The sequence below is a fragment of the Artemia franciscana genome, chromosome 10, assembly GCF_032884065.1.
Source record: "Artemia franciscana chromosome 10, ASM3288406v1, whole genome shotgun sequence".
Lineage (NCBI taxonomy): Eukaryota > Metazoa > Arthropoda > Branchiopoda > Anostraca > Artemiidae > Artemia > Artemia franciscana.
The window spans coordinates 33,266,023-33,281,116 of record NC_088872.1 but is presented as its reverse complement, the minus strand read 5'-3'; the positions used below and the strand labels follow the sequence as shown (position 1 = coordinate 33,281,116).

At 35.5% G+C, this 15,094-nt stretch overlaps 2 protein-coding genes across 5 annotated transcripts in view; one reads left to right on the top strand and one right to left on the bottom strand.

Moving 5' to 3' along the window:
* LOC136032099 (uncharacterized) overlaps positions 1 to 11,413 on the bottom strand; it is a 70,764-nt gene extending 59,351 nt beyond the window's left edge. The window contains exon 1 of the mRNA XM_065712244.1: positions 11,039 to 11,413. Coding sequence (XP_065568316.1) covers positions 11,039 to 11,253 — 215 coding nt within the window. The 5' untranslated portion in view covers positions 11,254 to 11,413. The remainder of the gene's footprint in view (positions 1 to 11,038) is intronic.
* LOC136032096 (uncharacterized) overlaps positions 1 to 15,094 on the top strand; it is a 438,713-nt gene that overhangs the window by 307,850 nt on the left and 115,769 nt on the right. The gene's annotated exons all lie outside the window — the stretch shown is intronic.

The window sequence follows — 15,094 nt, the reverse complement described above, 5'->3', positions numbered from 1 at the left end:
GTAGAGATAGAACGAACAGAAGTCGAAAGCCCAGATTTAGTTCTACTAATGAGAAGAATATCGTCTGCATTAACAAGATATGAGACATTTGAACTACCTAAAAGGTAAGTTGTTGGAAAGACTATTTAAAAATATCAGCAATACGAATTTTGAAAATTGATGGAGATAAAACTCCACCTTGTCTCACACCTTGTCTTACGGAGATCTTTAACATAGAAGGATCAGAAGAAGAAGATTTAATATGAAGGAAAGAATGGCTATACCAAGATTTTAATAAAGAAACAATAGAAACATTCACTCCACATTTGAGCAAAGAAAACAGGGCTTGGGAGTGAACTACAGAATCAAAAGCCTTAGATAGATCTAAAGAACAAAAATAAAGATCATAGCCCTTCCCGGAAGCATCAGAAAGCAGAGTAGAAAGAACCTTATGGGCATGCTGACATCCCAGACCACGCTGAAAACCAAACTGGTTAACTCCAAAATTTATAATATCTGTTGTAGAAGGTAGAAGTAAATACTCAAGGACTTTGCTTAAGGTACAAGAAACAGTGATAGGACGATAAGATGAACATGAAAATGGATCTTTCCCCCTTTTTAAAATAGAAGTAACTGTGCCACACAAGGAACTGTCCGGCACGACAGAACAACACAAACACATTTGAAAAAGTAGTTGTAAATGTGATATTAAAGGGGGACAATCAGGTTTTAAATTATTCACTGATATTCCATCGGTGTCAACTGAATTAGACTTAAGCCTTTTAATAGCCAGGTAAGTTGAATCAGCGGATATCGGTAATATATCCTGCTGAGATAGACCAGACGGTAGCATACGTTTCAAAACAGCTGAAAAACGTGAATGAACTGCATAATTAATCCGGGAAAAAATAGCAGTATAATGCGATTCCCAAGCTAACTTAGAAATATAATTGCCAGGACCATCACTAATAATTTTACTAGAATTTTAAATATTCTTCCAATCACTTGGATTTGATGGAAAATCAAGACCCAAAAATTGGACTGCACAAAGGTATTTCTTATAAGCATATTTAGTGCGATTTTTAATACTGAAAACAATACCAGAAGCAGGCCTTCCGCATTCTGACCATATACGCAACCATAACTTTGCACGGTTCTTAATCGACTTCAACTCTGAATCATTATTCCACATAGGTTGACGAGTCCCTAACCTAACTCTTTCACAAGGGACAGCGCAAGATTCAGCGTTTTTCAAACACGAAATAATTTGTGAATAGTACAGGTCAATATCGGCAACCACATTTTTCACAGGTGCCCGCGTCTGGAGCAAATGAAACGGAAAAAGAATAGAACTAAGTAGTGTAGCAAGCGTCACACTGTAAAGGACAATATTTCCACGATTCCAATTATACTTGTCGAAACACCGTGAGGGCTTAGGAATAGAGGAATACACAGGAACATCATATAGGGAAAACGTAAATGACATCAGCATATGATCAATGTCTTGTTCATCCGTAAGGACATGCACTTCAGAAATACTGAGACTTGGCGAACAGATTACATGGTCAATATTTGATACACTTCCTGAATGATGAATGTAAGTAGAGGACTGATCCTTTGGCACAATTTTATAATCAGGAACTAAATCTAACAAGCAGTCAGTTCTGGCCGAGTTATCTAAAATACTGCAGTTCAAGTCACCAATAATCAGATATGTAAGTTCGGAATCAGCGAATTGCTTCACAGCTGAGCATAACGAGGAGCAAGCTTTAGCGAACCGAGTCATAGAATCAATTTCACGTGCATTATGTAGCAAATAAGTGTTAATTATAACAGTATTGCCTATCTGGATGGCAAGAAAATGATCGTTAGACATAAGCAAGCGGGATTTAGACCACTTAAACTCCGCTTCACAAAACATGCGAGTCCTCCAGAGGGCCTGCCAAAAGTTGTGCGGGCATTTATAAGAAATAACTGATGTGATGTACTTCGTTGTAGGAAAATGGAACTGGTGGAAGAGAGCAGGAAGAGTAGACGTACGAAGTCCATACAGAATAGACGGTTCATATAGACATGTATTTTAAGCTTCATTAAACAAAATTGATTCATTTTAGGCTTGGTAGGATTGTGTTCAATAGCACACAATTGCATATCAGACATTGATTTAGTGGCGCCAATTCAAGGAGATAAGGAGGAGAGCAAAATGTATTCAACAAAATCTGGGGAAAGGAGGGGATTTTTTTTTTAATTTTTCCATTGGAAATACAAAAGAAACCATTTTGAATGAAAACGGCAAAAAACATATTTTACAGATCAAGCGGATGGAGGTGCAAAGAGCAAAAAATTATTGGGTAGGGACAATTCTTCCCCTCACCCAATTGACACCACTAAAGCTTTTATAAAGGAGGGCAGATTGGTCTTTTTGTAGGGGATGAGTGTACTTGAACTTGAAATAGTGAATTTTTATGCCAAAAATTCCTATAGCTCCATTAACGTCCAGATAAATATAAAACGAGGTTTGTGAGGAGCATAGTTAATCTATAGTACCCCTTGATTCTCATATTTTTTTTTTTATTTTTTTTTACTACGCTTGCAAGATGAATGCTGCAGAGTAATAGTGTCCCTCTTGTTAATAAAAATCTGTTTTTGTGTAACATTAAAGATTACAATCGCATGCCAATATAAAAGGTGGAAAAGTGGAGTAGAATTGTTAGTACCATCTGAAATTTCCCACGGGGGGGTGGGGGGTAATGTGAGTTTCAAGAAGTAAAATTGAAAATTGCATAAATATTTCGAAATATTTTGAAAATAGATTAAAGTAATTCGAAAAAAGAAAAATGGTAAAAAAAACTATAAAAAAAAACAAACAGAAAAAACTAAAAAAAAAATTAAAAAAATTAAAAAAGAAAAAAACCTAAAAAGAAAAAACGTAAAAAAATAAAAAAGATAAAAAAACTAAAAAGAAAAAAAAAACTAAAAAAAAAACAAAAAAACTGGGAATTGCACAAATATTTCAATATATTTTGACAATAGATTAAAGTAATTCGAAAACCTTAAAACAGATACCCCAAATTTTGAGGTTTAATATAAATTGTTGGAGCTTTAGCATGCTTGGCATGTAAAGCGTCAATGTTAGAATGAACATCGACAAATTGAAGAAAACAAATCAATAAAAAGAAGAAACTAAAAAAAAAGAAAAACTAAAAAAGAAAAAACTAAGAAAAGAAAAAACTAAAAAAGAAAAAAAAAGTTGTTTGTTTGTGGGTTTGTCTGTTACGCCATATTATATCTTCTATATATATAAAAATAAATTGTGTGAATTTTTGTGTTGAGGGTTTAAATGTAAAAACTGGGAATTGCATAAATATTTCGAAATATTTTGACAATAGATTAATGTAATTTGAAAACCTTAAAAAGATACTTTAAAATTTGAGGTTTATTATAAATTGTTGAGCTTTAGCAAGCTTGGCACGTGGAGATTTCTCCAACTGTCAATGTTAGAATGAACACTGACAAACTGGAAAACATTGAAAAAGATAGAATGTTACCAAATCCTGCAATGGCAGAAGAAACAGCTGAGGAAGCTGCTCAAAGAGTTAATGCCAAAAGGCTTGCGGCTAAAGAACGCAAAACCGTGCAGTTAGATGAAGATCAACCTGGACAGCGAGAGTCAAAACGTATCAAAACTGAAAATGATAGCGATGATGATTGGGTTTGGGATTTGGACTTGGATAAGGTCATCAATGCCTACCAGATTTTAGTTATAAAAACAAAGGTTCGGCGATTCAATGGCAGAAGAAACAGCCGAGGAAGCTGCTCAAAGAGTTAATGCCAAAAGGCTTGCGGCTAAAGAACGCAAAACCGTGCAGTTAGATGAAGATCAACCTGGACAGCGAGAGTCAAAACGTATCAAAACTGATAATGATAGCGATGATGATTGGGTTTGGGATTTTGACTTGGATAAGGTCATCAATGCCTACCAGATTTTAGTTATAAAAACAAAGGTTCGGCGATATGTATTTACGTCTGAGAAATAAAGAAGAAAAAGAAAACTGAAACTAAAAATGTAAAAACTGGGAATTGCATAAATATTTCAAAATATTTTGACAATAGATTAAAGTAATTCGAAAACCTTAAAACAGATACTTAAAATTTAGAGGTTTATTATGAATTGTTGAGCTTTAGCATGCTCGGCACGTGAAGATTTTCCCAACTGTCAATGTTAGAAGACTAAAAAAAAGAAAAAACTAAAAAAAAACTGGGAATTGCACATATATTTCAATGTATTTTGACAATAGATCAAAGTAATTCGAAAACCTTAAAACAGATACCCAAAAGTTTGAGGTTTATTATAAATTGTTGAGCTTTAGCATGCTTGGCACGTAAAGATTTTTCTAAGTGTCAATGTTAGAATGAACATTGACAAATTGAAGAAAACAAATGAATAAAAAGAAAAAACTAAAAAAAGAAAAACTAAAAAAGAAAAAAACTAAGAGAAGAAAAAACTAAAAAAGAAAATAACTAAAAAACAAACTATGTCTATATCTATATATATAAAAATAAGTTGTCTGTGTGTGTGTGGGTCTGTCTGTCGGGTGACGTCATGTTTGTGTGTCGACTGACGTCATGTTTTCAACTGACGAAATTACAGACCGGGACATCGGGACACAAATGACGACCGGGACACCGGCACATAGGGAATATAAATGACGACACTCAAAGAGAAAGCGACCGGGACAAAAGGAATGTTCGATTTGCAATCACCATCAGCAAAGCACCGGGACACAAATGACGACCGGGACACAGGGAGTATAAATGACGACCAGGACATAAGTAAAAAAAAAACTAAAAAAAAGATAAAAACTACAAAAAAAACTAAAAAGAAAAAAAAACTAAAAACTAATAAAAAAAAACTAAAAAAGCTAAAAAACTAAAAAAACTAAAAAAGAAAAAAAAATAAAAAAGGAAAAAATGAAAAATAAAGGAGAAAAACAAAACTAAAAAAACGAATGTATATACAGACCGGGGCACCGGGATACAAATGACAGCCGGGACACAGGGAATATAAATGACGACCGGGACACAGGGACACAACTACAACGGGGACGCCGGGGGGCACAGGGGGATATAAATGACGACCAGGACACCGGGACACAAGGATTATAAATGACGCCCGGGACACTCAAAGAGAAATCACAGACTGGGACACCGGGACACAAATGACGACCGGGACACAGGGAATATAAATGACGACCGGGACACAACTACAAAGGGGACGCCGGGGGGCACAGGGGGATATATAAATGACGACAGCGACACAGGGAATGGTCGATTACAAATCACCATCAGCAAAGCTCAAGGGCAATCATTAGAATCATGAGGTATAGATCTGAATACGGATTGCGCCCCCCCCTCCAAGCCCCCCCGCGCGCGTAAGTCGTTACGCGCCATATTAGTTACGCGCCATTGTAGTTGTGTCCCTGTGTCCCACCTGTGAATATATATATTTTTTTAACTACGTAAAACTTGCGAATATACAAAATTCTTTGCTGTCCCATTGTCTGTCCATATAAATAGATTGGCAGGTTTACCAACTCTTGAACATGCAACATAATAATTGTCCATGGGAAAACAATCCGGATTCAGATCTATACCGCATTTTTCTAACGATTGCCCTTGAGCTTTGTTGATGGTGATTGCTAATCGAACATTCCCTGTGTCCCCGTCTTCATTTATATATCCCCCTTTGCCCCCGGCATCCCCGTTGTAGGTGTGTCCCTGTGTCCTGATTTTCATTTATATTCCCTGTGTCCCGGTCGTCATTTATATTCCCTCTGTCCCGGTGCCCCGGTCGTTATTTGTGTCCCGGTGTCCCGGTCTGTAATTTCTCTTTAAGTGTGCCGGTCGTCATTTATATTCCCTGTGTCCCGGTCGTCATTTTTGTCCCGGTGTCCCGGTCTGTAGTGTCATCTTATAATGACGCCATATACAAAGCCTTATATACTTATAATGACGTCAAATGCAAACCCACAAACAAACTAAAATGCATATATACAAAGGATTTTTATATATATACTAGCTGTTGGGGTGGCGCTTCGCGCCACCCCAACACCTAGTATATATATGTTTTTAACTACGTAAAACTTGCGAATATACAACATTCTTTTCTGTCCCATTGTCTGTGCATATAAATAGAATGTCAGGTTTACCGACTCTTGAACATGCAACATATAATGGTCCATGGGAAAACAATCCGTATTCAGATCTATACCTCATGATTCTTATGATTGCCCTTGAGCTTTGTTGATGGTGATTGCTAATCGACCATTCCTTGTGTCGCCGTCGTCATTTATATATCCCCCTGTGCCCCCCGGCGTCCCCTTTGTAGTTGTGTCCCGGTCGTCATTTATATTCCCTGTGTCCCGGTCGTCATTTGTGTCCCGATGTCCCAGTCTGTGATTTCTCTTTGAGTGTCCCGGGCGTCATTTATATTCCTTGTGTCCCGGTGTCCCGGTCGTCATTTATATCCTCCTGTGCCCCGCGGCGTCCCCGTTGTAGTTGTGTCCCTGTGTCCCGGTCGTCATTTATATTCCCTGTGTCCCGGTCGTCATTTGTATCCCGGTGCCCCGGTCTGTATATACATTCGTTTTTTTAGTTTTGTTTTTCTCCTTTATTTTTCATTTTTTTCCTTTTTTATTTTTTTTCTTTTTTAGTTTTTTAGTTTTTTAGCTTTTTTAGTTTTTTTTATTAGTTTTTAGTTATTTTTTTTCTTTTTAGTTTTTTTGTAGTTTTTACCTTTTTTTTAGTTTTTTTAGTTTTTTTTTTTACTTATGTCCTGGTCGTCATTTATACTCCCTGTGTCCCGGTCGTCATTTGTGTCCTTGTGCTTTGTTGATGGTGATTGCTAATCGAACATTCCTTTTGTCCCGGTCGCTTTCTCTTTGAGTGTCGTCATTTATATTCCCTATGTGCCGGTGTCCCGGTCGTTATTTGTGTCCCGATGTCCCGGTCTGGAATTTCGTCAGTTGAAAACATGACGTCAGTCGACACACAAACATGACGTCATCCGACAGACAGACCCACACACACACAGACAACTTATTTTTATATATATAGATATAGATATAGTTTCTTTTTTAGTTATTTTCTTTTTTAGTTTTTTCTTCTCTTAGTTTTTTTCTTTTTTAGTTTTTCTTTTTTTATTTTTTTCTTTTTATTCATTTGTTTTCTTCAATTTGTCAATGTTCATTCTAACATTGACACTTGGAAAAATCTTTACGTGCCAAGCATGCTAAAGCTTGGCACAATTTATAATAAACCTAAAACTTTTGGGTATCTGTTTTAAGGTTTTCGAATTACTTTGATCTATTGTCAAAATACATTGAAATATATGTGCAATTCCCAGTTTTTACATTTTTAGTTCCAGTTTTCTTTTTCTTCTTTATTTTTCAGACGTAAATACATATCACCGAACCTTTGTTTTTAAAACTAAAATTTGGTAGGCATTGATGACCTTGTCCAAGTCAAAATCCCAAACCCAATCATCATCGCTATCATTATCAGTTTTGATACGTTTTGACTCTCGCTGTCCAGGTTGATCTTCATCTAACTGCACGGTTTTGCGTTCTTTAGCCGCAAGCCTTTTGGCATTAACTTTTTGAGTAGCTTCCTCGGCTGTTTCTTCTGCCATTGAATCACCGAACCTTTGTTTTTATAACTAAAATCTGGTAGGCATTGATGACCTTATCCAAGTCAAAATCCCAAACCCAATCATCATCGCTATCATTTTCAGTTTTGATACGTTTTGACTCTCGCTGTCCAGGTTGATCTTCGTCTAACTGCACGGTTTTGCGTTCTTTAGCCGCAAGCCTTTTGGCATTAACTCTTTGAGCAGCTTCCTCAGCTGTTTCTTCTGCCATTGGATTTGGATTTGGATTTGGTAACATTCTATCTTTTTCAATGTTTTCCAGTTTGTCAGTGTTCATTTTAACATTGACAGTTGGAGAAATTTCCACGTGCCAAGCTTGCTAAAGCTCAACAATTTATAATAAACCACAAATTTAAATTATCTTTTTTAAGGTTTTCAAATTAAAATATTTCGAAATATTTATGCAATTCTCAGTTATTACATTTAAACCCTCAACACAAAAATTCATACAATTTATTTTTATATATATAGAAGATATAATCTGGCGTAACAGACAAACCCACAAACAAACAACTTTTTTAGTTTTTTCTTTTCTTAGTTTTTTTCTTTTTTAGTTTTTCTTTTTTTTTAGTTTCTTCTTTTTATTGATTTGTTTTCTTCAATTTGTCAATGTTCGTTCTAACATTGACACTTTACGTGCCAAGCATGCTAAAGCTCCAACAATTTATAATAAACCTCAAAATTTGGGTTATCTGTTTTAAGGTTTTCGAGTTACTTTAATCTATTGTCAAAATATATTGAAATATTTGTGCAATTCCCAGTTTTTTTTGTTTTTTCTTTTTTTAGTTTTTTATTTTTAGTTTTTTATCTTTTTTATTTTTTTACGTTTTTTCTTTTTAGGTTTTTTCTTTTTTAATTTTTTTAATTTTTTAATTTTTTTTTAGTTTTTTCTGTTTGTTTTTTTTTAGTTTTTTACCATTTTTCTTTTTTCGAATTACTTTAATCTATTTTCAAAATATTTCGAAATATTTATGCAATTTTCAATTTTACTTCTTGAAACTCACATCCCCCCCCCCCCCGTGGGAAATTGCAGATGGTACTAACAATTCTACTCCACTTTTCCACCTTTTATATTGGCATGCGATTGTAATCTTTAATGTTACACAAAAACAGATTTTTATTAACAAGAGGGACACTATTACTCTGCAGCATTCATCTTGCAAGCGTAGTAAAAAAAAAAAAGAAAAAATATGAGAATCAAGGGGTACTATAGATTAACTATGCTCCTCACAAACCTCGTTTTATATTTATCTGGAGGTTAATGGAGCTATAGGAATTTTTGGCATAAAAATTCACTATTTCAAGTTCCAGTACACTCCTCCCCTACAAAAAGACCGATCTGCCCTCCTTTATAATAGCTTTAGTGGTGTCAATTGGGTGAGGGGAAGAATTGTCCCTACCCAATAATTTTTTGCTCTTTGCCCCTCCATCCGCTTGATCTGTAAAATATGTTTTTTGCCGTTTTCATTCAAAATGGTTTCTTTTGTATTTCCAATGGAAAAATTAAAAAAAATATCCGCTCCTTTCCCCAGATTTTGTTGAATGCATTTTGCTCTCCTCCTTATCTCCTTGAATTGGCGCCACTAAATAAATGTCTGATATGCAATTGTGTGCTATTGAAGACAATCCTACCAAGCCTAAAATGAATCAATTTTGTTTAATGAAGCTTAAAATACATGTCTATATGAACCGTCTATTCTGTATGGACTTCGTACGTCTATAGATGTGCATGCACCATCATCACACACGGTCTCTGAAACTGGAAAGCTCAATATGTAGTTTTTCTAAAACTTAAAGCGATTGGCTATCGCGGAATTATCACGGGGTGTCTTCTTGGCACCCTTTGAGACAAAATTGTTGATCTTTGCCATAAAATTATAGAAGACATCACTTAGTTGTGGTACAACAGTTTCGCAACTTAAAAACAGCACCTTTAATTTTATCCTTTAATTTTTGTCTGATTGAGCCTTTTCCTAATTTTCTTCAGCCATTGGCTCGATACGATCACCAATGTAAAAAAAAGTAAATAAACGCCCATGATGTTTCTTCTCTAAAGAAAAATGCGAAATATCACATTTTGTAGATAGGTGCTTGAAAACTCCGCAAAAAGGTTTCAAAATTCGTTTTTTTTGAATTTGGGCTACTATTAGCCTTTGTCGCTCCTTACTTACAATTAAATGAAAAAAAACAAGTTTTTTTTACCTGAAAGTAAGGAGTGATATTAAAACTTAAAACGAACAGAAATTATTCCGTATATGAAAGGGACTGTTCCCTCCTCAACACCCCACTCTTTACGCTAAAGTTTGACTCTTTCTCTCAAATCTACTTTTTAAAACAGTACAAACTTTAGCGTAAAGAGCGGGCCGTTGAGGAGGGAATTGGGTAACACAAGATCTTTAGGCATCACATTATATTCTCAGCTATTGTAATTCTACTTTGCCAGAACTCTTAAATTTGCAGTGCTCTTTATCATCATACTACTCTATTTAGGCTATTTTGCAATTGTTGTTGATATTGTCTTAATTTCTTCTTCCCTCCCTTTTTTTGATTTACTAGACTTTCTATAATTGACTAAAAATTGGATCAATAGCTCTAGTTTTCTTTTCCTTCTGTTTTTTCGTCACAAGGATGATGTCAAATATTTAGTTAAATTTGTTGGAATTCTCAGTTCTTGAATTTTTTCGAAAAAGATTTCAGCTTTTATAAGAAAAAAGTTACAGCTATGTATAGTAAAAATTAACGAAAATGGTTTCAATGATTGTTTCTCCCCTTGTTGCATCAGTTCGTAACCGCCAATGAAATTAACGTGTCTCGCAATGTCAAATCTGTGTTTTTTAAAACCTTCTACCACAGTCTGTTATAGATCTTCTATCACAGATCTGACCGCTGGGTCGTTCTTACGAAGCACAGTCCTGTGACGAGCTTTTAGAAAGTGATAGTAATAATTCAAATGATAAAGGTCAAATACCTTATCCTCATATTAATGCCCTGTCATAAAAATTAATTTTGAAGTAAATTTCGGATATGCCATACAGCCATTACAGTTGCATGTTTAAACGGGACTAGTCAAAGTTCCTCTTAGATTAGAAGGGAGGGTTTAAACTTACCTAACAATTTTACCTGAGGGGTTAGGGTACGAAAAAGGGGTTTTCTTTCCACAAAGCATTTCATTTCTGTCAGAATAATTACAAAATATCTACTTTTGCACATTGGATTTTCGAAAGCGAGGGGGGACATAAATCCTTTCTACCCTCTCCAGTAGGGGCTTTTCTATGCTTGTTGTTACCTTTTTTTACAATTATTACGAAATTTAGGCCTACCTCAAAACAGTAAATATTAAATAGACTTTACCTCCGTGCAGCCACACAGCCGTAAATGGTGAGCCCGAAACCTTGTATTGTAAGCACTAAAAATCCGTATATCAAACAAGGCTGAAGTAAATTAATAGATTTAGTGATTTCAGAACGGTAGTCTGAAATGATGCTCACCACAGTTGCTAGAAAAGCCAGCGCACTAGATAATAGAACCACATTGCAAGCATATATCCATAGACGGTAGTATTGCATTGCCCGCTCTTCTATCCCCTTTCATTGATGCTTTTTCACGGCTTATTTTATCCCTTTTCAACTTTGTTTGAAGTCTCATGTGTGTCATCCATATATTCTTTATATTGTGTTCTCCCTATACAGCGTTGTTATTTCGCTGAAACTGGAGGCTAGAAAACATTATCCGATCTTCCAGCGTACTTCTCAACATGCGCAGTTATAAAATAAGATTATGCTTCTCCATAGTTGCTAATTAAGAGAAGAGGCTTTGATTTTTATATCCTTTGTGTTTGTTTTTAATGGTTATGTATTGTTGGAGGCTCGGGAAAGGAATTATTTCTGTTGGTTGAACAACTGACAATTTGCGTCTTAATAAATGTAAAACAAATGGATTAGTTATTTACAAGTCGGTTTTGATGTTGAAGATTTCCTAAACCAGCACTACTATTTTAGAAAATCGAGTGGATACTCTTTACTCTAGCTGGTGCTCTATGCTACATACATTATTGTCAATACTTCAGACCAAATTTGCGCTTGGTGGAGTGGTTATGTGCAGAAAAAAGGCTTGTAGAATAAATATAAATTCTAGTGATTTTTAAATTCTAAGAATTGATTAATTGAGATATACATTTGTTAAAGGTAACATCGCAAAAAAACTCGGTAAATTTTGGAAGGTATTTAAATTGTAACCTTGAAGGGTAAATTCTATCAGCTGGAAAGCCAGACGGCATCCATATATACCAGCAACACAGCCCGTCGGACTAGAGATTTCAAAAAGAAAAAGATATAGCTTACAGTCTTCTGTGAAAACAGTAAGAAAATATTTTGCCCCTTTCTCGAACACAAAATTTGAAGTAACTCCTCTAGCCTTAAGTCTTTTCCCGTCTGCTCTTACCCTTAAATACCAAACCACCTGCTTCGAGCCTCAGCCATCCGTCGTATAGCGTCACGTGACTATTTTTAGAACGGAAGATTAGTGATTGACTTAGAGTTACCGACGATTATGAAGTATATAAATAGATGTACTGCATTGTTTTATGCATTATTTCAAGAGGTGTATGTAAGGAATTTTAGGTAGGTACTGCTTGAGATGCAAAATGATACACAAATACATAGTTGGGTTTAGTGAGAAAGGTCACGTAGTAAATTGACTATGTAGAAGTCTACTAGATGGGTTTGGTTCCTATCGTTTTTTACATTGGCGTGCAGCCGGTTCTATCCAAAAGATTTAGCCTGTAAATTATATTTATTATGAATGTCGGCTGATCATAATTCATGCCTCTTGATAAATTGTGTCTCATGATAAATTCACATTTTTATCCAATACTTGGCTCTTGTGTCTAAACAGGCTATGCTTTGGCATCGTCATCTCCCCTTCACACTGTATTCCGCAAGGCTTAGTAACGCTACGTAAGACCTCACGTTAAAGTAACCGTAAGACGGAACGAAATGCAAGAGCCTTAATGAGAGAATTTAAGCAAATTTCAACGTCTTACGTTTACAAGGCGAAACTGGATATTTTCGTGAAAAATTAATTGACTTTGTGGGAGAAAGATAACTCAAAAGACTTACCTCCAGGGAGAAAAAAACTGGGTTAATCTGGAAACAGCAGAAAAAATTCTATGGAAAGTAACGAGGATTCGAAACAGAAGAAAGCTTCGCCAGAAGAAAAAAAAAACAAATGACCGTGGATTGTCAGTTTAATTTACATATACTGATATTTATTCCTTTAAGTTTCAACAATTTTTTATTTATTAAAATCAAAAAATAAAAACATTTAATTTTTTTCAGTAAAGGGCAAATTATGTCTTGGTCTTGACAAGGCATGGGGGCTGTCAACACTACTCATGTTAACTCGATTATTTATTGTAATTTCTCTTGGTTTTGGATTTCATTTATTTATTGATGGTGTTTTGTGGTAGTTTTACGCTTGGAAGATTGCTTGGCTTTATTTCTGCTCATTTTCGGTTTAATGGAACCCTTTACTTTTCTTTGAAAGACTTATTATGGTGGAAATTTTTCCTGGAAAGCAAAAACATCCATGAAGATATTTATTTTGCACAAGTGATTTTTTTTTCATGATTTTTGTTTTATTTTTATTATCCGCTGAAATTTTATGAAAAATACTGATTGACTCAAATTAGTGCAAGGTAAATATCGATACAGTAGCGCAATAAATATCGACTCAACTAAAAGACACTATGTCCATCTCTGTTATCAAAATGATGTTTCTGCAATATCTCAGGAACAGCTAATTGCAATTAGTTGAAATTTTAAGGGAGGGAGGGAGAGATATTTATTAAACCTAAAAAGAAGAAGAAGATATTAGTAAATACTCATCGTGAATGGGGCTTAACTTGCTATTATTGGAAGCTAATATCGCAGCATATTCGTCCAAAATCATTAAACCCGTAGTACATTTGCAACATGGGTTGTTGAAACCTTGGTGAAATCAGAGCAATGCAAGGATTTGTAATATCTACAAAAGAAGGACCAAGTTTGGAGTCATTTCATCCCTTTTCCCTCCAATACCACCCCATCACCGAAAAAAATCCCTCTCTCCAACTTCGTACTTTGTGTACCTGTTGAATCATGGTAATTCGGATTTTATTTAGGAACTGCCCCTAAAGGTATGTGTTTAACTGAATTCCATATAACTGAACCCCAAACAACTGAACCCTGTAACTGAACCCTTATGCATCTGAATCTAGGGGCAACTGAATCCATCACGTAACTGAATCTTCGCGCAATTGAACCACATTTAACTGAACCCTCCTGCAACTGAACTCCTGCGAAATTCAACCCCATTTAAATGAACATTTGTGCAACTCAATCCCCGTGCAAATGAACCCTCGTTTAACTGATCCCCATGCAACTAAACCCTCTTGCAACTCAACCCTCTTTAACTGAATCTTCGTGCAATTCATCCCTGTTTAAGTGAACCCTCTTGCAACTGAACTCCCTTGCAACTGAACGCCATTACATTGAATCTACATGAAACTCAACCACCATTTAACTGAAACCTCGGTTGACTGAATCTCATCCAACTAAACCCCGTAAAACTGAACTCTCGTGCAACTTAACCTACGTTAACTGAACACTGCTACAACTCAAACTCTGACTATATTAACACTCATTCAACTGAACCCCAATGCAACTCGACCCTCACCAAACTCAATGTCTGCACAACTCTAACCCATTCAGCTCAACCCTTTTGCAATCCAGCCCCTATTTATTTCAGCCCCCATTCAACTCAACTTCCTGGTATTTCAACCCTCAGTTGACTTAACACTCATTCAACTCAACCTCCGTTTAACCAAAACCTGTCTGACTCAACCCTATTCAAATCAACCGCATCCATTTCAACCCTCCTCAAATTAACAATATAACTAGAATATGTAATGCAGCACGTTTTGTTGGAAATGACGAAAGCTGATTCGATTGAAATGGTCTATATTTATTGGTTAATTCTTTTGTGTTTTATTCTGTTTTATGCCTCACGGTATAAAACTATCCCCACTCCAAAAAAAAACAATGTATCCTATGTTTGGGAAAATTAGCGAAGCTTTTCATTCCCAGGACTTGAACGCACTTGATGGTGATGTTCGCACCAATAGCTGTACCCTAGGGGAGAGAAAACTAACACCTAGGTTAAGAATTATTGCTATTATTTAAATTCATCTTAATAGTAAACTTAAATACGGAAGTAAATTTATGAGAATTTTTAATAAGAGCTGGAAACGCTGATTAGTCTCCCTTTTCTGTTTTATTTACCCAGTGCTAATGGGGCACTAAAATATCTTAGTGGGCTGTTTAAGGTCATTTGAAAGCTAGTATTCACATGTCTGGCTAGTAATCTTTT